Genomic DNA, 26,984 nt, shown 5'->3' on the forward strand with positions numbered 1-26,984 from the left:
AATGTAACTGATGCAATGAAGGCCTACAGAGCCAAAGCCGTAACTCCAGAGAAGAATTGATGTTCTGACAAAGTATTACATTCTTCCTACAAAGATGTGACAAATGTTACCTCTTCTCTCTCTCACTTTTTGACATTGTATCCATATTTGACATCCTTGTAGGATAAAACTTTGTAACGGATGACATATCTAGTCAATCCTATTTTTAGAATGTTGAAAGATGCTATGTTGAGTAATCATGAAATGTAACTCGCCAACTCTAAAAGGGCCTATAAATGTAACTTTTTGAAAAGTAAACTAGATCGGCAAAATTTTGATGTGGGCAAACCCCTATAGCTGGGACTACTGTGTGAAGCTCTGCGTCCATATTTTGATTTTGTCGTTCATGGTAATCTAGTGTTAGTTCTTTTATGGTGCTTAGAATGAAATGTGTTAATGAAAATTGTGGGATTGCAAATGAACTGGGTTTCATTTCTTTCTTTTTAGTGGTTATAAGTTTTATTTCCCGCATTTGCAGTATTATCTCATTTCCTCTGTTCTATACAAGTTAGTTCATGTGCATTTTCATGGCTGTGTGAGAAGTTTGGGATTTGGTTATTGTAAGCTGCTGAGTAGGAAGCAAACAATTGTTGTAAAACCTTAGTAACTTGGGCAATTTGGGCATTGCTAAATTGATCATCCTTTCTCTTCTTATGCAACATGCATTGTTAGATAGTCTTGCATTGCTGCTTCTTGCATTCAGTAGATTGAAGAAACTGCATTTAGGTGTTAGAAGAACTTAAAAGTGACTCATGTGCTTTCATAGCTGTGAAGCTCTATGAATCATCATCAGAAACTCACTTGGATTGTTTAAAGTTTTGGGCAATCTGGTCATACCTCTTCTGCTCTCGGGTTAAGAGCATACTCCTAAGTCTTGCTGATCTACTAAAACTAACATTCATTGCAAATCTTTGCACACTAGGGAGTTGCAGCTTTTCAATTCAGGGGTCCTTGATAGAACACCTACATTGACAAATTCTATTGTTAACTACTTTGTCTTTCACTAAATTGGGCACATTAAGAGTCAAGGTATAAACCAAATCAAGTAAGACAAACTGTTAATCGACACTAGACAATGGAAGCATGTAGCTACTAGGTTTACATGAGTAAAAAAATCTCGAATCTAGTAGTTGTGTGTTGCATCACCTTGTGCTCTTGTTCATATTTTGTATGTTGTATTGCATCCTCAAAATTACCCTAGAATAGACTATTAAGCTTGTGAATAGCAAGTACAAATTGTCTATTTTGAAAATGCATTTATGGCTAAAGGGACAATTGCAAAGGAGGAGCTAGAGGAGACAATTGATAGTTGGCTGCAAATGATGGGGGTAATGCCATCTGTTCCTATAGTCGATTCTCTCAGCTGATTTTCAGAGACTGTTTGGAGGCAAGAGAATACATTGATGGAGAGAATAATTATTCCAATAATGTACACTCAGCAAGGCAAGTAGCGAAAGTCTCCACTTCCAAAGCTGATACCTACTCAAGAGGAGTCACAATCTGTAGTGGAGCCTTTTGTACCTATGGCCCCAAAGGTGCTTGGCAAGCCTATCTAATCACTAGTCACACTTGTAGGGAGATAAGAGTCCGCATCCAATGATTGGGACAAGCATATTTTATGGTTGTAGACCCAACCCCAATGGACCCATTGGCTCAATTCAGCTATACAAGTGCCAACTTAAGAGATGGCTACTTGCATGGACATGATAGGGGATATTTGACAAGCCTTGGACATTGAGTATTGTAGTATAAATGAAACAGTGCATTCTTTCCTTAATGCAGGTGAAATGCAAAGGAGAGATTTTTTGATGCTTCATTTCTCAAGGGTGGCCTTGTGTGGACATAGGAGATGTTGGATGCTTCACATCCTCCATGACCAAGAGTATGTGGTCACTATGGGAGAGTACTGTTAAGTTTGAATGCTCCATGGCATGGAGCTATGCTTCCTCGATCTGTTTCTTTGATACCGCAGGCATGAGGCTTAAATGGATTAAGCCACTTAGTCACAGCTCCTTGCCTAGCCGAGGAGGTGAGGAAGGAGTTGGTTGCGTAGATTTAAAAGTCATAGGAGTAGTTGGCTCAAGTGGACATTGGGTTTTGGCACTGGAGAAGGTAGGAGTTCAGGAGACTTATCTGGAAGAAGAGATGCAACAATTGATGGAGCTGACCACTCAACTAACCAAAAAGGATGTGCTGATTGGTGAACAAGGTTGCCAGCTCACCAAGAATTTGGCAACAGATCAGGAGTTGGTGAAAACTAAGATGTGTTTGATGTAGGTTATCTACATGGTGAAGGTGACTTGCAAAGGGAGGTGGTGGCTAACCAATGCCTCCAGCTATGATAACAACCCTCTCAGGGTTCTACCCTGACATCCTCCATGCAGCTAGTGACATCTTCTCAACCTTCTCAGTGGATATGTCTTCAATATTTTTCTGTCCAGCCTTTAGTTTCGTTTCAGTCATCTCGAAGACATTTATGTAGGGCTGAAGTAGTGGGAAAGTGTTGTAGTTGGCTAAATAAACTTTGTTATATTTAGTAATGAGAGAGATTAGTTCTTGACTACATTTGGTTGGTAATTGGTAGTTAGTAGCAATTGGTAGTCTTAACCATCCCAATACATTATTTATTGATTGTCAGTTGTAGTTGAGACATTGCTATCTTTCAATGCAACTTTGAGACAGATGACGGATCCCAATACATAGTTCAATGCACTGATTTGCATATCATAGGAATGGTATGCACATATCTTTTTGGAAACTAAATGTGTAACTAGCATTCCATGTTCTTAAGTTATATTCCCATTTACTTTGTGCATTAAATGATGTACCCTCATGTAGAATTTTACATCATTACCAAGTGACATACCAATTTGGTGCATTAGAATTTCTTTACAGAACCCCATTGAGTGATTGTTTTCTCTTTATTTTATACTGTGTAAGGCTGAACAGCCCACATTATTTATAGCACGTTTAACTTCACAGTGAGATTTTTTTATCCAACTTCTTTTATTTTATCAATAATTCAACATGTTCATTTTGTTTCAACATTTAAAAAAATAAAAATTGCCTATTAACTTTCTTTTTGTTTTACCGATTTGTATTCTATATAGCTACCTTGCTTCTACAATTCTTGCTGTTTACCTTTTCTATCTAGGCATTATTTCCTAAGAAATTTATTATTTGATTATCACAAGATGGCAGTCATTTCAGATAAAATAATAACTATATATATTGCACTCTAGCCATATGGCCAATCTAGGAGCATAATAAAATTAAGAATACTCACTACTTTTGTGAAATAAGTATCAATTTACCTACCTTTTAAGATTTCCAATTCAATCCTCATGAAATAAATGAATTATAAAGAATCTCTAATCTCAAGTTCATTTCCTCTATGCAGCTTATGTCAAAATTAACCAGAAAAGGTAGATGCTTACAAACTGAAGCCCACTGTATATGCGAGAGAACTCCCTTGATGAGGTAATGTCTATGAAACCTGTCTTTGGAGTTGGATCCCATTTTCCACGAACCGTATCCAAGGAGGCACTCATGAAAGCAAGAGTGTAGTCCAAAATACTTCCTGTTTGTATACTGCTTGTGTAAAATGAATCTGCAAAAATATGCGAAGACCATTGAACTTTAGCAGGCTTTCAAATTCACAATATATGTTCTAGTAAAAATTAAAAAGCAGGGATACATGGGTATGTGTCTGCACCCCTAGCCCTCAATCCCTGTCCTTATTGCCAGCTGGTGGTAGCAACAGCAGGGGATGTCCCCTGGCTGTTCCCTTTACTCCAGAGAAAACCAGAACATGTCCCCCTTTCTAATGTTTTGTTAAAAAATGTCAGCCTTTTTCCAAAAGGCAAATCATTAACAGTCAATTTTTTGCGATTATGAGAAATTACCCCTGTTGAATGGCAACATACAGTGTTTCCCTTTTCATTAAGGTGTGCTTCTATGACTGCACACAACAGCAAGAGTGCAACCAATTATAGAATGAGAGCATACATGTATGGAATGATCAAAAGCATGATTGCATGCACTTGTATTGCATGCACTTGTACCTTGTGAAGTGGAATCATATTTAAGTCAAACAAAAGCATACAGTTGTAAGAAATGTATGCTGCAACTACAGTCATTTATGATTTTCTATCTGTTTGACCTTTCGTCACAATGAAAACATTGAAAAGGTGCAATTGAAACTTTCTATTTTTTTATTACTGTTATACTTGGATAAAAGAATATGGTATTATTGAATATTTAATTTTGGTGTTGGCGTCATGCGCGTGTGAAGTTTCCTACTTGATTTATTAGCAAGATTATTTTAATTTTTGAATACTGGCACTTTGTTTCATTATCATGTATGAAGTTTGGGGTCATGTGTTATTTGTGGACATAGTTTCCTTATTGATTTTCAACAAGATTATTTTAATTTTTTAATACTGGTTTCATTATCATGTGTGCTCTCCAAATTCCCAGGTTTTTAAAAGGGAAGTTTATAGGATGTTGTATACATCAAAATGAAATATATGAATTGGTATAGAAATAACTGTTGTAAACCTCAGGTCATAGCTTTTCTTAGTTTCTGTTAAAGATTGTAGCCGCGATAGAGAACTTTATCTCTAGAATGAAGGAATTAAAGGGAACACCTTCGTGGTTATAGGAGATGCATGGGTTCTGATTTTGAAAGAAATGGCAAAGTATGCACCATCAGTCTTTTATGTACATGTGGCTGAAATTGTGGATGCTGTGTGGGTTGCACTTCCAGATCCAACAATGGCTGTTCATGAACAGGCTGTAGAAGCTCCGCGTGCTTGTCTCTGTGTTATTGAGAAGCGCAAGACACGTTGGCAGGTACAATGGGGTGCATGGGTTGTAGGCTCTATGACATGTTTTGAATTGATGAGGCGTGGGATCACCACACTCCACCAGAATGGAGTCATTTAAAGAATTGGTAACTATAGTAGTAGGAGGAAAATTGGTTGTGTTTGAGCCATGGGTTCAAGCATTTGGTTGTTATTTTTATGCTCGAACTGTGCTGTTTCCCAGTTGTCTTTTTCATGTTCCACATTTCACGGCGTTTGGTTGTCTCAAAGTTCATCTTCACATAAATATCTGGAAGGTCACAATCCACTTGCAAGCATTAGTTGTGTCATCAATGCTCCTTTTCTTATTCTTTTGAAATATTGTGGAAGGTTTGTCCTGGTCAGGAGTAAGTCTGGCAGTGTCACTCTTACTCCAGTAACTATCATCTCATGTTCTTGTGATGTTAAATTGCATAATGTCAAGTTGTATCATTATGCTTCTTGGTATGTGTCTACGTGACTCTTCAATGGTTTCAAGCGCTGACCGTCAGTTCTTTATATTGGACTGATTTTGTATTTTTATTTATCACATGTCAGTTCCATAATCTATTTTGATGTTGATGACGATAAGGATATAAGTGTAACTGTCATCAATTCATTTCGTGTATCTGTGTTGGCGGTTCTTTTTCCTTCAACACTCGTGTTCATATTTTTCTTTCATCGGCTTTTAGTAAGGACTGTTATTCTCTTGACCTGGTTATTATTGGGCTGGGAGTTGTATTGTATTGCTTGCTATTAGCATGAGATGCATGAGGAAGAAGAGGGCATTAACTATTTGGATTCTCCCTGCAACACATCTCCCCAGCCTCCTAAGCTGAACAAGGGCAGAAAAGCAACACCAAAATTTGAACCCATAGAAGCTCCCATTGTTGCAGACATAGAGGATTTCAAGCAGGAAGAGGTGTCATCATCTTCTTGAATGGTACTACACAACACATCATGTGCTGCCTTGGAGGTTGAATCAGAAGCAGGATGTTGAACAAGACAGCAAAGAGGAGAGAAAGTGTTGCGCATGTGCAGTGTGGGTGCTGGAGATAATGCTTCAGCAGACCAGGGTCACTGTTGTGGATTTCTACACTCACTAAATGGACAAAACACTTCATGATCTTGCCAAACCATCTCAAGAGGAAGTTAACGAAATATAGTCTGGCTTGGGTTACTACCAACATGCTTGCTATCTAGGTATTATCGTTGGCAGTGTGTACTATCCCTCTTGCTATTGAAGCAATCATTATTTGTGACTATTATTTTTAAAGGAAGTGACTATATTAGCGCATCGTGATTTCAAGCGTGAGTGAAACATTTTCTAGCTTATGGTGTTAAGGCTGTAGCATATTGCGTTAAATATTTTTGATTTCAACAACATATCATTGTTCTGTCATTAGAGATAGTGTGAAGGTTGTTCAATAGCGATCATTCTGAGATGTTGTTTCTCAAGCATTGTCATTAGAGTCGTATTAAGTATCAAACTTGCATGATTGCTGGGAAAAAGCAAAGGGGGAGTTGACAGGACTCAGAGATTAAGAAACTTTGACTGAATATACATATGGCCTTTGCATAGAGAGTTTTTTAAACAGTCAAAGATTACCAATGATGTCCACATTAACTGAAGCCGAAAGTGAATGCCTCTTCTATAACAATTGTGAAACTTATAATGGATTGCATACTCATTTGATTGGACCAAAATTCCTTTCATAGTTGTTCAGCTTTATTCTGTTTATGATCATATATGCAGCTCCATATTAGTGTCAGTATATCAGAGGTGTCAGCACCTGCAGATCCTGCTGAGCTAAAAATATTGGTGAATGTTAAGATTCTAACCAATATAATCCTACAGGTCTGACAGTACAGACCGTACCTCTCTTAGTGTTGATATATCTTAAGATTGGCATCTAATATTTATACTTGCTTATCCTATAGGTGCCAGTGACTTTCTAGGGATGTCTTTGTTTGTGTTTGACTAAACTAATGTTTAGTTAGTTAAATCCTAAACTAAGTCTCCTGAAATTGCTGACTCAGGAAGAGGTATTATTAAATGTCAAGTGAAGGGTTATGTCCCTTAAGGAACACACCCTCTAGCAAGCTATATATTCGGTTGTGGATGCAGATTAGAGGACACACAATTCACAACAGTCTGCTCCTATAAGCATCTCACTTCCAGCAATCAATAAGTCTGCAATATTATATATTATCAGTTTGGAAATAGAACATTGAATCTACATTCAAGATAAACCTTCAACAACATACTTAATATTGATAATATTAAGAAGATCATTCTCAGCCAATCTCAGAACTGAATTATAAGTCGGATTCAAGACTCAGAATTTGCAGAACATTACAGTGAATTTGCATGGAAAACAGTTTGTGTTGAGATAAGTATACTATGATTACTGAATTTCTATTCCAGAGTTGAAAATAGTTCTTCATTTTTCAGTATTTGTATATGTTTATGAAAGACCGATTTTATTGATCTCTCTTGCTTGCAGGATGCAATTAGATGAAGATGTTGCTTACTGAATTGAATTGATGATACATATTTGCATATGAGATTTAGAGGGATCTTGTGATTCAGAGGGAGATGTTCAGCTTGAGAGGGAGTTTTTATGGTATCCATGCTTTCTTATACACACTTTTGATCTTTGTGGTATTGTAGAATTTGAGACTCTTGTTGGAAAGAAAGCTCAATTGTGATCTTCATTATTGATTATGAGTTTTGATTCATGTGAAATTAATAATAGTTATAAGGTCAACTTGATAACTCTTTCACTTATGAGAGTTTCATAGTGAACATCATGTAGAGAGAGTCCATGAAGTCATCATGTTGAGAGATTCTGTGATGGGAGTTAGAAGTCATGTTGAGAGAATCCGTGATGAAATGTTGGTCATAAACCTTACTATTTGTTCACGTTGAGTGATTCCATGATGGGAGTTGGTTGTCATGTTGAGAGAGTCCATGACAACATCACATTGAGAGAGTTTGTGATGAAAGTTGGTTGTGATTCTTGCAAGTTTTTCCGGTTGAGTGATTCCATGAATTAAGTTTGTTTAAAAGAATATAGGCGATTAGAATTTATCTTTGACATTTCTGGTTGCAACCTTGTGTGACTATTTAAGCTAAAGATCTCTCTCTCGCTAAGAGGGAGTGTTAAAGATTGAAGCTTCGATAGAGATCTTTAGAAATATGGGTGTTATTATCATTATGGTCACCTTCAGCTGAAAAGGACATTTATGATAATAATAGTAATATTAAATATTAAGACATGTGTCATACACCATGCATTGAGGCATGGAAATAGAAAGAGTTGTGTATTTGACAATGAAGAGTTGTGTTTTGTGAAATTCAAGAGACCTTCGGTTGTAATGTGAAGAGTATCTCTAATTGTCATAAATATCGCGACAAGCGAAGGACATTATGCACTTGAACATTATACTATCAATAAAGTGATATTTTGTTGTGTGGCTAGGCTTTTCCCCTCAATATTGGAAAGGTTTTCACAGAGTAATTTTGTGACTTGTATCTATTTTGCTCTCCCTTATTGCTGTTTATCTTTATTTTTTTGGGCTCAAAAACTCAACAATTTCGTCAATGTATTAATTGATCCCTATCTTGCAAGCTTCGAGTTTATGTTTACATTTGACAACAATACAAATTTCGATGAAGCTTAGAAAGCAGTAAAAGCTCTCCAAAATAATTCATGACTAAAATTGTCTTATATAAAATTGATTAAAAAAAACATAATAACATATTATGAAAAATGATATAAATAGTTGAAAATTGATAAACAAATTTAGCCTTGCCCTAAGTCGCTAGGTTCCCTGATCTTAGGGTTTGGTACTGGTTTGGTTTGAATCAGCTACTGATCTTGGTTCGATTTGACTTTGGGTTTAACCGTGGTTCACTCTTAGGTCAACCAGTTTGTTCATGATGAACCCACCACAAACTCAAGACAAACCTATGCATATTGAGATGGATAGACGACAACTTGGGGTGAAAAATTGTGAAAAACAAGTTTGTTTTCCAGTAAACTTTTGTGAAATGTCGACAACTTCAAGAAAATGAAAAAAAATTACTCACAAAGGTTAAGCATACTCATTTTGTTTATGATAACATTTCTATGGCCAAAGGTATTTTTGTAATCTATAAATTTGAGAAGCCCAACTAAGGCAGCTGAATATATGAAGGCAGTGAACTTGTTGGGTGGATATTTTGCAACTGACTATTTGTTCAAATCCAATCACAAAATAGGTAGAGATCAGTCACAACATATGAGACAGAGTCTCTACTACTTTTAAGGGAAGGGTCTCCCTTCTCATTGTTCCTTGGATCAACTCAAGGTAAGCAAGAAGTTGAGAGATTTTGAAAGGGTGTTACCAATATTCTTTTTTCTTGACTTTCAAGAAAAAATCCACTTACCTGCTGAGCGAGTAATGGGCAAGATGAAATCTCTAACTACACTTTTATCTAATAGCTGGAAACAGTGATATCGATAAACCAACATCAACTCCAAGGTTTTGAAAGCATACCAGTTTACATCCAGAAACCATTGCAAAGGTTTTCAAAGTGTCAAAGACTCCAAAATGTGCCAATCTACAAAGGAGAATTCAGGACAACTAAAAAAAAAGCTTGATCACATTAAGTATTCAAATGACAACTAGAAACTCATCAAAGAAAATGTTGTGGTGCAATATACAAGAATTTTTGATCCCGTGATCATTACGATTTACAAAGCTTTTGCTGATAATCTAAAGGATTGATTCATTTAGAATCAACAGTTTCAACATTTTCTTCAAGTGTTTTCCAACTTTGTAGATGCAGAAGATGGATTGAATGTAATGCAATCACATGTAATCCAATTATATGTCCTTTAGATATGTAATCCAATAATTCGTCTTTCCTAATTTTATCGAGTCAAAGTGGTTGAGTTACTCCCACTTTTTCCTACTTTTGCTCACTTCTTTTCCTATATAACAAGTGCCCCCCTCATTGTCAAAATCATCTTTTATTGTATACAAGAAAGCTTTGAAGAATTATGCAAGCATGACTTTGATTGTGCAGTACTATTTTGATGAAAAGTGAATACAAAGAAGCAATTGGAGTTGAACTTTGATTGAGTGCAATTGTGATAGTGCAAATTGGAAACTTTGATTGTAATTTGTGTTTGTCTTCTTTGATTTATGTTATTGTTGTATGGTCTACATAATTGAGCATAAAGAGTTAAGAAACAATTTGAGCTGAAACTTTGATTGGGAGTGATTGTGGTGATACATAGACTAGGAGCTTTCATTGTAGGTTGTACTGCCTTCTCAATTCACAAAAATAGTTAGAATTCCCTACTTCTGGAAGTCTTTACGCCCTAATGGTAGAGGTTATTTTTATAGAATAGATTAAAAGAAGACTTAGAGCCAAACCAATATGCCTTCAATCAACCTTTGTGTTAGCGTTGGTTTATAGGTATCATCATTTCCAAATAATAGATAGAATTGTAGTTAGAGATTTCATCTTGCCCATTACTTGCTCTACGGGTAAGTGGATTCTTTCTTGAAAGTCAAGAAGAAATAATAATAAATATTGGTAACACCCTTTCAAAATCTCTCAACTTCTTGCTTACCTTGAGTTGATCCAAGGAACAACGAGAAGGGGGAGCCTTCCCTTAAAAGTAGGAGAGACTCTGTCTCATATGTTGTGGTTGGTCTACCTATTTTGTGATTGAATTTAAACAAACTGTCGGTTGCAAAATATCCACCCTACAATTTTTGCCAACTTTGCTGGGGACACAATGCGCATTTGAGAGCCTCATGCTTTCATTTTAAGTAGACTTGTGTCCTTTTTCATTGTGAATATCCATTGTAATTTTATTTTTTGTAAGTTGTTTCAAGCATTTACCAAGAACATGTAAATGACCCAAGGTCCTTGAGGTCCTTGGGGAAATGCTTTTGGACTGTAGAATCTACCTCCACCTCTACATGATCTTCATGATGGCTTGCGAAAGAATTTTCCCTAGTTCTTTGGTGATGAACAACATCATGATGAACATATTGTTGCTTTCTACATTGCATGTGGTGTTAATGCTATTGGATATGAGGACACATTTGTAAGGTTGTTCGTGGAAACTCTCCAAGGCGTGGCTGCTGATTGGTTTTACCATTTACCACCATGTATTATTTTGGGCTACTCTCATAACCAAGTTTGAGGAAACATTCAAGCCTCCTGAAGATGCTCATGCATTGTTGCCCCAACTTGCTCAGCTAAAGAAGTCATCTTGTGTGCCTATGCGTGAATTTGTTGCTCATTTCAACAAATTGACATGAAAAATTCCAGCTGCTGCTCAACCTACAACTGAAAATTTAAAGTGTTTCTTTGTCAATGCTCAAATTCTTGATGTTTGCTTTCTACTGAGGAGAGCAGCCCCTACTACTCTTGTAGCTACACAAGCATTGGCAATTGAAATTGAAGATGATCTTATTCTTGTTGGAAAGTTAAGAAATTCATTTTCTTCCAACACAAGGACGGATCCTATGGTGCAAAGGTTAGCAAACGAGTTACTTTCCCTCAAAAAGAAAATAGCTGAAGGTATGTTGTAGGAAGATGTACAAAGGAGGCCTGTTCCAATTGTTCCTCATAGTTCTATTGTTAAGAATCAACAAAAGTTAATTTCACCATCAAATAAACTTGCCATTGAGGAACCATTAGCGAAGACAACAGTGAAGCATCCTATGTTCGAAGCTAGTGATCTTGCTATTCTCTTCCAGGAAAAGGAAGCACACATAGCTGGTGACTCTCATATTTGGTGTACACAATCTCAGAAGGCCAAAGATGAAAAGATGAGGAAGGAGATTTTTTCTTCCAATATTCAAAATAAACACGTCATAAAAAGGGACATGCAAGCAAGTTCTAATCAAGCTGAAAATGATGTATGTGTATCTCAAGGTCATGAACTTGAGTACACTTTGTATAAATGTCCTACCCTGAAGTTTGAAAAGGAATTTTTCATAAACAATAAAGACTTTCCCAAGTTAGAAGTTTGTGAACAGTGTGTCGAGGCAGGCAGTGTAGTATGTTCATTATCAGAAACACCTCAGCGAGGTTTTTATGAGCATCTTGAGGTGTTGGTGATTGATGAACCAGTAAAGCAAGTTGCAGTTAGAAAGAAGAATCCAAAATTTATTCGATCAAGAGGATGTCCAATCTGACATCTTACTTGGTTGGAGGCTAACGGAAAACTAGACATTCCACATGTATTTGAACCTAAAAGTACAATTGAAGAGGAAGCCAAAGAAGCATGATCAATTCTAGAGGAGCAATTTTAATTCATGGACCTATCTCGGACAAAAATACACATGACTCATCTCAAAAGGGTGAATTCTTCAGTCTCTTCCAAGAAGTGTTACATCAGGCATTGGCAACATTGCTTTTGTTGTTCGCGTTCCATCAATATGAAGAAGTCGGTCAACATGCAAGACATTGCAAGCTGTTGAAAAAAGGTAGCCATTTTGTTGAACCCCAAAATGGTTTCAAAGTTTGCATTGTTGGCTAGAGTTAATTAGGTAGGTTTTCTTTATTTTTAATAAGTGCATTTGCACAAGTTTGTTATTTTTAGCTAGTTTTTTTTTTACTTTGCTTTAGTCATGTTAGATCTTTTTTTGTTTTTGGTCGCCTGACTCTATAGCCTAATGGAATGGATGAAGGCACTTAGAGAATTGGATTCTATGTCACTCTTTGTTTCAAAGAACAAACGAGTAACATTCCCCAGACATAGCCAACTGTTGTCCTACATTTTGTTACCACAAAATGTAGATATAAGTATGAAACTTTTAAAACTTAGTTTCGTATTTCTCTGAGATAGTTCATTATTTAATTGGCCAACATTGATCAACCAATCGACACCAATTTGTATAATGAATCCTTATACTGAAGGCTTTCGTCAAGTCTTTTTCGTTTTTGAGTTTATTTATCTTATGCTTGATTTTTGAAGCCTTCGATGCCCTTTCATGCGTTTTTGCATGTGTTTAGTTGCTTTTAGTCTTTTTTTTCGTCCAATCTCTTGTATTTGGTTTTCCCTTCAATTTGATATATCTTAGGGCTAAATCGGACTTGGCAGTCAAAAGATATGATTATTTAAGTGCCCAAAAAGTGGACTCTCCATATGCAATTGTATATTTAAAATACCATGTTATATTTTAATATTCACATTCACTTTTTGAAAGATATAACATAAATTGACTTTATGTTATGTTTTTAAATTGCTTTATCACTTAAATTTATCACTTAAGTGACTTTATTAACTACACAATTCTAATTTAATTTTGAGTATTACTTTATGTTTTATTTTAAAACATCAAATATTACTTTTTGATTAATATTTGTACATGATATATAAACTATATAGTGTAAGTATTATTTTTGACCCAATTAAGTGACATTAATTCAAAAATCAATTAGACACGTGCTTAATTGGTCACTTAAGTTGTGTTAACTCAATTATATGTCTTTTCACATGTAAATATGCAAATGCATATTTAGAGTCCAATTTTAAACAAGTAAATGCATATTTGAAGTATGTAGTGGACTTCTAAGAGTTGTGTAAATGCACTTCCAACCAATGAAATTTACATGTAATATGCCTTGGAGAGTTCGATTTTGCATTAAAAACTTATGTAATCACCCTCCAAGGCCCTATTTTTGCACTCCCAAGCCAAAAATGTCCAAGTACATGATATGTAATGCCTCCTCTATGGAATTTGCACTTAGGAAGGAAAATAACATATGCAATGGCCCATCCAGAATGCGATTTGCACTTCCAACCATCATATAAATACATTTTAAACATGTAAGTGCATCCATAGACCCCAATTTTGCATTCCAACACATGTAAATGCATTTGAGGAACAAATTTTTGCATTCCTAAGTACATGCATCTTTAGGACATGTTTTCACCAAAACGCTTGGAAATTTGGATTTTTATCCAGATTTTTGCATTGGAGGGTCATGTTTTTGCATTCTAATGAATGAATATGCATTTGGGGAACACATTTTTGCATTCTCAAGTAAAAAACAACCCTTATATATGTATTTCAAAGCCTCATTTTTGTTAAAAACACCCAAAAATCTGCATTTTGGAGTCACGAAATCCATGTTTCCAGTCACGTTTTTGCATGTGGAGGCCATTTAATTGCATTTCCAGCTCAAACAAACCAACAACAAGGGCATGCTTTTGCATTTGGATGCTTGTTTCGACATTGAAGAATCATGTTTTTGCCATATTCTCGCAAAAACGACCGATGTATGAGTAGAAAGGAGGTATGTTTTGATTGAAAATACCTCAAGTACACTTTACATGCAAAAACGTTTTGCATTTTGAAAGTTTTTGTGACTTACACTTTGCCATTACATGCATTCTACCTCAAAGGCTTTCTTCAAGGTGGACCATGTTGCCTTCTCCTCATCTGCCAAGTCTGTGTACCAGTCGATTGCAATTCCTTAGAGGGTGACATGAAAGGCCTTTAACTAGTAATCCTCATCATCTTGTCCTCTTGCCTCCCATATAGTCACACATGTCTTACACTGCCTTATGGGGTTCTTTGATCCCTTCGCCTTTAAATTTGGGGAGTTCTGTTTATTTGGTGCATTCGACATCTTTCTTTGATTAGTTTGTTGCAAATTCTCTCTGCCTTGTCTTACTAGTATACTTCTATTGGATTGTAATACTTCCCTTCTCTTAGGCTCTCTGCCTCTGCCGCTTTGGTGGTAATGGGACTACCACCTCCCGAGAGTTTATGATTCTATCTTCCTTATGGTTGGTTTGTTTGAGATGGCTAACGTTTCTATTCCCCTTACTATACTTTCTAGTAAGTCTGCTACTTACTCGTCTAAACTTCTTTCTTTGTCCCCATTAACGGCTTGCTCACTACCTTATGATCCTTTCTGTACTTATTGGACAAGATCATGTAGTCTTTGCCTCCTTTTTGCTTATTGTGGTGCCAATAATACTCGCCTTGCTTCTTCCTCTGTGTCTTCTAATTGTGTTTCCTTCCTGCATCTCCTATCCCTATTCAGAAGGAGGGGCATTAATAAGTGGTTTGTTTTGTGATTGTTGTGTTTCCCGATTCCTCCACTAGGGGTTTTTTCTATGGTTGCTTGTATCCCTGGGTTCCTCTGCTTTGTGAATCCTTTCATAGAATCGTTGCAATGCTTGTTGCCTTCTTTGTTCCCTCAACTCAGCTTCTCTATGTTCCTCTACTGCCACCAGCCTTGGAAAACTCCCGAGGAGATCATACACAACCTTGTTCACTATGAGTTCGACACGTATCGTATTGGTAGGAGAGCCCTCTGCTCTATCTCCCATTGGACGTACTCGTCAACCACTATGTTACATCCCAATTTTTGACCTAGCTTGAAATATAGACGTTGAGGTTCACATGAAGTTAGTTGGCAGTTTAATTTGATATAATTTGGCAAAATGGTAAGATAGTTAGTCGTTATGGTTTCAAGTGAAGATGACATGCTAATTATTCGTTAATCGCAAATTCATGGAATTAAGATGAAAGGTTAACCGATATGATTATTTATAATTTATAATTTAATTATAGAGAAATTCCTTGCAAGGAGCTTGTCGAAGGGGTGGAAGCATTGTCTAAAAAGAATTAGGCAGGGCATCACCATCACTAGCAGATGGGTAAAGGACCTAGAAATTTGAAACTGGATACATCTGTGGAATCGCATGAGTTATTTAAATAAAATAATTGAGTTAAAATATAAAATGTCTCTTAAGTACTTTAATTTTTAAAAGGATTTTAATTTATCTTTCGTTATATTGTTTTTAATAACTATTTATAAACGTATATTTAAATATAAAATCATTTAGCACCATTATAATTTAATAATCAATTAAGTGATGTTTATAAGTGCATGTAAGATTTTAATAGTATTCGAATTATAATAACTTAAGAATTATTATAACTTATTCCCTTTCAATTTAATATTTGGCGATTTGAATTTTATAATCGTTCAACTTTTCCAATCTTTTAATTATTTTCCTTCTTTTTATAATTTGATTGATTGGTATTTGGATGGTTTTCTTGTAACTGATGGAAGTTGTATAGACAAGCTCAAGTCTATATTATTAGAATTTCGAATGTAACTTGGTACCTTGTCCTTTTCCAAGCCTTGGCATTCATTATTGTTTTCAGCCTTGTGAACCATATTTTCGTTTTGAAACCTTCAACCAAGCATCCAGAATCAGTCGCAGAGGAAGCAGCAAGAAAGGGGCATACGGCTAGGATATTGCTGCGAAATGAAGAGTTGTCTCAAGAACCCGTGCCACATCATCACAACATTAAGTCACGTAAGACAGGATTAGGATTCCACAAAAGAAACGATTACTTTTCCTCTTCTTATTGAATTAAAATATACAGTTATCTCTGTAGGTAGACATACAGGATTTCATATATGTCTTGGCAATTATTTTTGTCTTTTTGCATCATCAAACTGTACATAAACCCATCGTATTTCATTACCAGTTAGTCCTTTCATTTCCAGCTTGTCCTTTCATTGCTAGATTGACTAGTTTTTCTTGCTGTAAAACCTTTCAATCTTTCAAAAATCATTATAAACTGATGAAGATCAGTCAAACACCTTAGTCTTAATTGCTATTCAAATCAGATAATTGGATTGGTAACCAAATGGACAATCTCCCTGAATTTTTCTTAAGGAGGAGTTAATTTCTTGATAGCATTTACTATGAGATATGGAACTAATGATCAAACAGAGATGAGATATTGTTCAAATCAGTAAATAGAGCCATACGTAATTCTTTCAGTCTGCCTTTATACTTATAATTGATGCAGGATTATTGGATGAAGCCGATTGTAGTCTTTCAAGATTATTTTAAACTTTCAAGTTTAATCGATTGCCATAATATTGTTTAGATATAAGACTATTATCATCATAATAACAGAACATGTAATAATTAGTAAGTCTTTGAATGACCGCCTTCTATGATAAAAGTTATAATACAGTATGGAATATTGTTTAAATCTGAATTGACTATCAAAAACAGAGAACCAAGGAAATTCATCAGGCTGAGAGCCAGAATAAGGTGAATAAGGTGCAAGACATAACAGTAAGGATAATTGTTCAGGCACCAAGGAGTCACCGGCCTGATGGCCTGATTATGGTGAGGAAGTGTAGATGAACCTGTTGAAAAGAACTACAAGAATGTTGACATTTTGAGAACTCTTAAGAACATAATCATAGAATATGAAATGATGGATGAATAAATGAAGGAGCCATTCGCTCTGAGAATTCCGGATACTTGGGACTCAACTAGCTATGTAGCCGAGAAGATGGGTGATGGTGTGAGAAAAGAATCCTTAATAGTATGAATTAATATCAATTATGACATTCAATAATTACCTAATGAATTTAATTAATAGCTCATGCATATTCCTGTTATGGTGATCTCCTACTACCAAGTCGTATGGCGAGTTATATATCATGATGCCCAGTGGATGGAATGATGTTCCCTGTCAATTCCGGGTAGGGAGGGCTTTTCTCATTATAGAACGTGTGGGGATATATATTGTGGTCCGAGGTTGGGTGGTTAAGCCCCTGACAATGTTTCAGCTCTCTCAAGATGTCAGATACGAGTCAGACAGAGATAAGCCATGCATTCAATTGTTTATCGGAAACAGGTATTATCTTTTTTATTTATGAGGAGGTAAGATTAAATTGACGTATTTCATTGCTATCATCATTTTACTTTCATATATATGAATAACGAATATAAGTATATTTTCTAATCTTGAGATACAGTCACAGTAAAGCAATCAAAGGAAAAGGAATCTGAAGCCCTAATTGATTTGAGAGATGACTGGAACCCTAAATGATACAGTGGTATCGAGACCCTAATTGAATCTGTGGTATTGGAAGCCCTATTTGAATCAGTGGTATTGGAAGCCCTATTTGAATCAGTGGTATTCCAACTAACAAACAGAATGTGATGTTATAACAATATTTTCCTAAATGAAGCCATTTGATCCATATCTTTTTGTTGTTTTTCCACACAACTACACAAGTAACCTTCAACACACTTATTTACTTTCTCCATTTGTTTGCAGATGGTAGCTAGTACTTGGTGTTAAATTCATTCTTGACAAATTGAACAAATTCAGTCCAAAATATGGTAAGAAATTTGTTATCTCAGTCACTCACTATATTCTTTGGTAGACCATGAAGTCTAAATATCTCTTTGAAGAATGGCTTGACCACTTCTAGCACATCGAACTCTAAGGAGATGGCAAATAATTGTGAGTACTTGGTTAGTTGATCTACTACCAAAAAAATGCAATCCTTTCCCTAGAACCTAGGAATGCTAGTAATGAAATCCAATGAAATGCTTTCCGATTTTTGTTTGAGGATTTGTAATATGTAGAAATACTTGATAGTACTTATACATATGCACTTACCTGATTATCTCAGGTATTTCTCATCTTGAAGCACAGTGTTTTTCTCGCCTGATCTGATCTGGAATCAAACAAATAACGAGACATGTGCTGACTCCAAGTTGGCTCAGACATTTGATTTCCTAGTACCCTTTTTCTTGGAATATGGTTTAGGAAATCCACACTGATTTTTTTTCCTCACTTTTTCGTTCGTAAATTATATTCAGCCTAACTGTCCTTCCATAAATATTTTGGGTATTTACTACATCTATATGATTTGGTGGAGAGGGAGAACATTCTTTGCGTTCATACCAGTTTTCACTACACACCAGTATATCATAAACAAGCAAACGCATTTGCAAGTATTGCTACAGATACTATATTGCAGCAAGTAGGAAAATCCTATTGGTCTTGCAAATATTTTCTTTGGTATTAATAAACCTGGAAATAGTATAGGTATTGATTGAAATTTATATGGCTGTGGCCCAGGGTAAAAGTTTATACAAGTCCAAGTTTAGAATTCTAAACTGATTAAATTTTTTAAAAGTATGGAAACTGAAATAACAGTGACCAATAAATCTGCAATTGTCATAAATTATACATATATTTCGTTCAAATGTAATATATTTACCAGCAGCTTCAGCTTGTTTGCACATTGTAAGAAAAGAGGATGGGCTTAAACAATCTGGAAGAGAAATAACTGCATTTGTTGCAGATTTGAAAAGACTTATAAGAGGACTATTTCCATCTTCTGCAAGAATCTGTTGCGCCTGGCCATCCTTTCCGGGTAGTATTCCCAACCATGGTGCTATTTGCATAAACTGTGTTGTTTCAACTTCCCTCTGCAATGTAAACCACTTTTGTTAGAAGTCAATAGAATCCCTGATAAACTATATACTAATAATGATATCTACAGTCATTCATAATTCAGTTTCCAAGAACAATTAAGTTCGCCTGGCACCCTAAGATAACAAGCCATTCCTTAACTTTGTCAATGCAGTAAAAACAAATACAGGAAATGAGGTTCACAAACATTATCATCACTTAATCTTCTTCAGGAACAATTTCAATCCATAAAAGAACCAGTATGAGTGCAGTACTTGCTTTCCATATGACCAAACAATTATAAATGTTTAGGCATACATACACACTAAAGATGAATGAAAAAAATACAAATCTATATAATGTATGAAATGCTTCATGCGAAAATATTGGGAAACCTACACAAAAGGCTGAAAAAGAAAATAAATTACAGCACTTGATACAATGAATCAAAAGATGGTTTGAATTAATGCCCTAAGATAATTACAAATTTACTAATACTCTAGCCTTAACAACACCTCCTAAGTCTATTCAAACATGATAAGAGGAAGAGAACAAATGACATCTCAATGTTACCAATGTTCATTGTTTATGTTACACACTTCCTTGTTTTACTTGATTGTCCATGCAGACAATAAACTGTCACTAATTGGGTACAGGAAAATGCACGAAGTGCCCAACAAAGGGAATATGATGCGCAAGTGTAGCATTGCAGTTTGGTCCAACCGACATTTTCATGGAAAGTACCATTGTGATGTCCTGGACCTGAAATGTGAAATTAATAAAATTATAAATAAATAAATAATTTAATTAATTAATTAATATTATAAAATATAAACTAACTAAATTTAATGAAAGGTTAAAAGATGTGTAATGAAGAGTTGTTACTTGCTCAAAATATAATATTAAAGGGAGGAGAGTTCATATGAAAGGAAATATAGAAGGAATAGAGGAGAGCAAGGAATTAAAGGAGAATTAAAAGAAGAAGAAGAGAGGAATATGAAGAAAATAAGAAAGTGATTGTTTGCCTTGTAGTGTAAACAAGTTTAATAAATACACGAGTAACTTGTAATGTGAAAGAAGAACACACAACACAACACTGCAAAGAACTCACGAGCTTCATTTTTTATTCATAAAATGCTTACGATGTCCTGACTATGTATAACAACAATTACCACAATGCCAACATCTATTCTCATATGATATGATTTGATGATCCCTCATGGGTGCAAATTCATTACATATATAAGAGTCGAAGGGTATCCCAACTACCTACCCCTTCAACTCATTAACACGTATTAACAATTTGTAGTTACTCAACAACATCATCACCCCCCACCCCCCCCCACCCCATCCCTTCAAAACAAAAAAAGAAAGTTATCTCCTGACAATGCACGACAAAATGGGAACAATGGAAAAACTACAAGTACGCAAAAAAATCGGGACTGAGGGGGCTAAGAGGGCATCCTTGATGAAGGTGTCAATGGAGGTGTGGATACCACTCGACCTCGTAAGTGGTACACATGCTTCATGTGCAGCTTTAGATCCCACTCAACCACTAGTCGCTCCATTTTTATTTTGACCAAAATAAAGGCTTCCATACCATCCTCTTTTTTTGTTGTCTGTTGACCTGGCACTGGCAAGGTGGGCCTCAACCATGCCGCACACTCGTACACCTTGCAATCTGTGCACCATAATTCTCCCTCATCATTCTTACTGGTGCTCTCCTTCGTTAAATTGAACTCCTCTTGGGTGCAAATTCGTTACATATATAAGAGTCGAAGGGTTGCAATGCCAAGCATTACAACAATCCCAACTACCTACCCCTTCAACTCATTAACACGTATTAACAATTTGTAGTTACTCAACAACATCATCCCCCCAACCCCTCCACCCCATCCCCTCAAAGCAAAAAAAGGAAGTTATCTCTTGACGATGCACGACAAAATGGGAACAATGGAAAAACTACAAGTATACAAAAAAATGGGGACTGAGGAGGCTGAAAGGGCATCCTTGATGAAGGTGTCAATGGAGGTGTGGATACCGATCGACCTCCTAACTGGTACACATGCTTCATGTGTGGCTTTAGATCCCACTCAACCACTAGTTGTCACTCCATAGCTATTTTGACCAAAAAAGAGGCTTCCATACCATCCTCTTTTTTTGTTGTCTGTCTACTTGGCACTGGCAAGATGGGCCTAAACCATGCCGCACACTCGCACACCTTGCAATCTATGCACTATAATTCTCCCTCATCATTCTTACTGGAGCTCTCCTTCGTTAAATTGAACTCCATCATTCTATGCATATCAAACTGAAGGGCTTGCACCTTCTTTTGGACTCCTCTGTCACTATTGCTTTCATCTGAGGAGTCGTCATCATCCGATGACTTGTTCTTCTTTTTCATCGAGCTTTTGTTTCACTTCAAGGTTCATGACTCAGTTGTGAGTATCTGCAAATGATGTTGAGAGGAATTTTTTTTATCTTCATCTTGAAGAAGGGTTTAAGTCCTACAAACCATCTTTTGTTCAAGGTGTCTATTGGTTGGGTACCCATTTTCCCTAGTAGTTCTTTTAGTCACTGACCGTATACTCTAATGGCCTCATTCTTTCCTAATCTCATACTATAGATCTCTTCCACAATTTCATGTCCCCTAGAATTAATTGGAATTCTCCTAGAAATTCTTTTTTCATCTCATCTCACACACTTTTGTTTTATCAATGTCAAGGTACCAATCTATAGCTACTTGACGCAAAGTTTCTAAAAACTTTCAAGCCCATTCATCATGCTCTATCACCCTATTGCTTGACCAACTTGTTTCACGTTCAACAATGCCATATAGGACCTTCCTTCCTATCCCTTGTGAATTTAGGAAACTTTTGCTTCTTCGACATTACTACAATTTTGTTTGTGGCCAATATTGTTTGAGCTCCCAAACTAGACATATTAGAGATGGATGGGTTTCTCTAACTACCATGCTCCTATATTCCTTTGACACTCCTAGCTACATTGATCTCCTCTACATCCTTGTTCCTAGTCTCCTTCACTTCCCTTAGGGCTTCCCTTTATGTTTTCACCATCTTCTACTACAAAATCCTCAACAATTTATCCTTCGAGCTCACAGTTTTGGTTACAGTCTTTATGCTCCTATTGGTTGTTATTCCCAACAACCATATTGATAGACTCTTTCTACTCATTATTATCTTTCATAGAGTAGCTATTAGCAATTGAATCTAAGTTGTTATCCATATTGTCCTTATGGACAGTAACAAGAATTATGCGTTGATGAGGATCCCTTGATTGATCCTCAACAACTAAACCCCATCTTTTCATTAAATTTGATAATAACTTCTAGTTCTGGGAGAGGACATTTTTGTCAAGGGTTTATTGTTTCAACTCTACTATGCTCAAGGCTCTAACAAAACATAGTATTAATAGTATACGTAGTATACTTGATTTTAATATCAAATGTTTTTAAAGATTTAGTCATTCTATCCATAGATGAAAAAAACACAAATTGCTCGCAAAGTTTCCTAGAGAAAAACTCGTAGGTTGAGGGCGAGTTTTTAGGAAAACTCACCAAAAGACCAACATGTTTTTGAAAAGAAATCTTGCCAGCGTTTCTTTTAGTGTCTAAAAATGAGAAAAAAATCGTCATTTTTGAAGCTCATTTCTTATTTGCAAGAGTATCTAGTCATTTTTTCAGCTCAAGGGCAAGAGGAATTATACAAATATAAAATTTAAGTTATATTTGTATAAATATTGTCAAGATGTTTGAGATAGGTATCAACTTCATTGGAGTTGAAATCTAGATTCTAGATTTTGAGGGTTTGCAAAAAATTCCAAGCTTAGCCAAATTTTTGGATTTAGCATGCCTTCGATAGTGTTATCTCCTACAAACTGGCTTGGCTATTTGAGGTCAAATTAAAGCTACAACAAGGGTTTTCTAATGATTCTAACTCATTTTTCCAAATCACTTGGGCTCAATTATGTATTCCTAAGTCCTAAGAGACTTAGCTTTACCATTTGCTCACACCCAAGACAAGCATTACTTTTCAATAGGATAAAATTGCTCAAACTCACTCTTGAACTATTATCATATGATGTTTTTGCTTGTAAATTTATAGAAACTATTTACCATTTTGCTCCCCGCCATTAGCATTCCCCATGAGAATGTGGTTTTGTACCCAAATTGCATATATATGTATAAACTCTGCTTATTTCTTTTGTGTTCTCATTAATTAATTCACTGGATGCATCTTCTCATTGAATTTTGCAAAAATAACTGGTTTTTAAATTAAATTAAAGTTGTCGTCGGTAGAAATTGTGTATCAGCCGACGGGTACCTTCAAAAAGGAAATTGTGTATCAGCCGACGGGTCCCTTCGGAAAGGTTCTTGTTATGTAGCCGACGGGTCCCTTCAGAAAGGTTTTTGTTATGTAGCGACATGTTGTATGTGGTAGATGGATTCCTTCGGGAAACTTCTTCGGAAAGTATTTATAACCCCTTCAGAAGCATTGTATTCATCTTATCATTCAAGCATAATGTAATGTCTTTGGCATATGCGAATAATAATAAGAAGAGTTCTGTTGTTCGTGTTCATTTCATTGTCTATGTGCAATTCTTAATTAACCTATGCGGTAAACAAAAGCTATTTTTTAGGCTCTTGAATTTTTCCCAAGTTTTTTTGAGGCTTGGTAAGTTTTTGCCAAGAAAGAGTTTTCCATCTATGATTCTATCCATTTCTACAGCAATCAAAACATCCAAACATGATAGAAAATCCTCTTCTATCCCTACAATTTACCTGATAGATTAGCTATTGCTTTTAGTATTTCAGAATGCACCAATTCCCCAAGAAGATTCACCATCTTAATCCATCAAATCAAATAGAAATTTCCTACTTTAGAAGAATTAAAATTTAGAGACCATTCAAGGAATTTTAAGGCAGCTCCTTTATATTCTATACTCTTACCATAAAGAAACCATTTTTTAATTTTTAATTCAGAACAATCTACGAGAATATAATTCATTAGGTAAAACTTTTATACCTACTTGGCCCTTGTATGTATCTTGCAACCATTCCCCAATATTTTCTAAAAGGTAGCCAGTTCCACACCATTGTGCAAATAGTCCATTAGATTTACTATCCTTGAACATTCCATCCCTAAATACATAGTTAATTTCAAATGCCACCCTTCCTTTTCATCAAGGACTCTTGCCTTGGCTGCGGTGGATGTCGTGACTTGTAAACTATTTGGACTTGTTAGCCTGATGTTGATGAGATTTGACTTCGAAGAACACGCTCAAGGGGTTAGATGTTACATTATATCATAGGGTTATGCCCTTGATATTTATCTTTGTGATTTTTAATCATAGAGGCTGATTTTAGAGTACCTTCTAACATGTTTTCCAAAAATCTGGGCCATTTTCCAGAATGGGGTAATGGTCTTGAGTTGTGGTGTAAGTATCTTGTATGTGGATGATGATCCCTTTTTCCTTGTGTAATTAACTTAGCTCTAGACTCAAAGATAGGAATTTTTGAGGTAATTGGTATTACCCTTAGTCTTGGTGCCCAAGTGTTAACTATCTTCGACCTGCCTATCTACATTCCTCAACTCCACTCATCCATTGTTTACCACTTTGGGTAGAGTGTGTTAACACATAATACAGATAACAAGGAATGTAACACAATAGAAGACAATGCAATATTTAGAGAACTACCAACTACTTATTAATGCTAGAAAGTTAACATACAAGTATCTAACTCCAGAAGACACTATTACTCCATACACAATGATGATCTATTCCATATGAGAGTGTAGATATAGATTCAAAGGGGTGTTAGGTGAATCGCCTACCCCCCGGTTACACTAACAAACATAATAGCTCTTAACAACATTAGTATTATTTCCCAAAAACATCATCCCATCCCCATTGGAAAAAAAGACGTCTCCTTTGACAACATACAACAAAATAAATTGATACAAACCCAACAACTATACAAGACAAAAAGAAATGAAGATCGAGGAGGCAAAGATTGTGTCCCCGAAGATGTAGGTAGGTGGTGGTGTGAAAGCTGCCAAGCGAGCCCACAACTCATATACCTGCCACATCCTTAGTTGTAAGTCTAAATCTACTACCATCTTTCGTTACATAGTGTGCTTCATCATTATCGTTGCCTCCAAGAGATTCTTCTCTTTAGCATCCATAGTCTCCATGGAGCTGGCTAGGCAAGACTCAAACATAGCTCTATCAACACGAGTCTACTCTAACTATACTAGTAATTCATCACTCTCATGCCATCTTGCATCCAACTGCATCCTCATAGTTGTCCTCCTTGGTAGCCATATCTATCCCAAGCTCAGCCAACTCTTCCTGAACTGCCTCCAAATGGGTAGCCAACTCCTTCTGAGCTACTCATGAGCGGTAGAGAGGTACTTTGTCTGCTTAAGTGTATAAGACTCCTTGCAAAAGGCCACACAGTGTAATAGGCACTGCATTATCATTAAGGGAAAATGAAACAAACTGTTGTAAGGAGTAAAGAATATACAGTCAGCATTGCATTTGTAAGGAGGATATATATATATATATGTTTTTTTACGGATTGGAAAAGCTTTAGCTATGACTATTGTAGGCCATGAGACGAATGAGCACTATGAAAGCGACTTGTTTTAATAGACAATAAGTACCATACATGCAGCGACATAAAGAATGCACACAGGTTGTAACAAAAGAAGATCTCCCAATTTATTGGCATAGCGGCATTCTTATGGTAGGTATATAATATGCCAGGTTGGACGTATTATTGAAAAAATAAACCTATTTATTGGTGTTTAGAAAAAGAAAAAGAAAGGACTGAATAGTGTGTATGAAGACTAATAAAGTGCACGATAACACTCCAGATTACATCAAGGTCAGTGGATGTGGAATCGAAGAAATCTGTAAAATCCAAGGGGACAATACAATTTATAACCTTTGGAAACCATAAGAATAAATTATTAAGAAAGGACAAAGTTGAAAGTTAAGTCCCATTGGTGGTGGGACCCTTAGTTCAAAGATCAAGGACACTCACCTGTCGAGGGTCAACATTGATATATAATAAAGTAATTTCAGGAAAAGGAGAGAGATTGAGATTTTGAGGGCGTTTGATATTTCTGTAGAAGGCTACCTTAAAAGAGAGGGAGCAGATAGAGAATATGGTTCAATCAACTTTTTGTGATCTCAGTCGTATTGAATCAAAGGGAGTAAATCATGTTGTGATGGATTCTCCAGTGATCAATAAATTGTAATAGTCAAGAGGACTGTAATTCATAAATATCCTTGATAACTATATGGGCCTACCCCCTATGTATATCACGAGGAAGTGACAACTTCCAAATGATAATCACTTGTATTGCAGAAGTTATTGAAAGGTGATGATCTTACAATAACTTGATTTTCTATTATGATGGATATCTTATGATGTCTATGCAGATCATGAGAGATTGTACTTTGCATGGTAGATGTTCATATGGTCAGCATTTTGAGAATGCGTGTGCAGCTACCTTATGAACATTTTGAATACATAGTGAATGTTATGCAAATTGATGTTCAAAAGGCCATTACACAAAGTACTTGGTGAATATTAAATGAGTTGACATTCAAGAGGTCATTACTCCCAATATCTTTAATATTACATTGAGATAATATATCGTCATGTGTTTATTCTCCCTAAGTAAGAGGAAGTGTTAATATTTGGTAGCTTCAATTAGATAAACTCATGAGACTAAACTGAAGTTACATATATATTATATATATTAGATATGTGATATTTATATA

At 35.8% G+C, this 26,984-nt stretch overlaps 1 protein-coding gene across 2 annotated transcripts in view; it reads right to left on the bottom strand.

Annotated features, from left to right (window-relative positions):
• The window catches only part of PIR121 (transcription activator), a 341,166-nt gene that overhangs the window by 36,285 nt on the left and 277,897 nt on the right, over positions 1–26,984 (bottom strand). For both annotated transcript variants that reach the window (XM_089823811.1, XM_089823814.1), the window contains 2 exons: positions 18,976–19,186; positions 3,477–3,649 (listed from right to left, as the gene is read on the bottom strand). In XM_089823811.1, coding sequence (XP_089679937.1) covers positions 3,477–3,649; positions 18,976–19,186 — 384 coding nt within the window. The remainder of the gene's footprint in view (positions 1–3,476; positions 3,650–18,975; positions 19,187–26,984) is intronic.

Source organism: Cupressus sempervirens, chromosome 1 (genome assembly GCF_028749045.1).
Source record: "Cupressus sempervirens isolate cs-2001-9-10 chromosome 1, ASM2874904v1, whole genome shotgun sequence".
Lineage (NCBI taxonomy): Eukaryota > Viridiplantae > Streptophyta > Pinopsida > Cupressales > Cupressaceae > Cupressus > Cupressus sempervirens.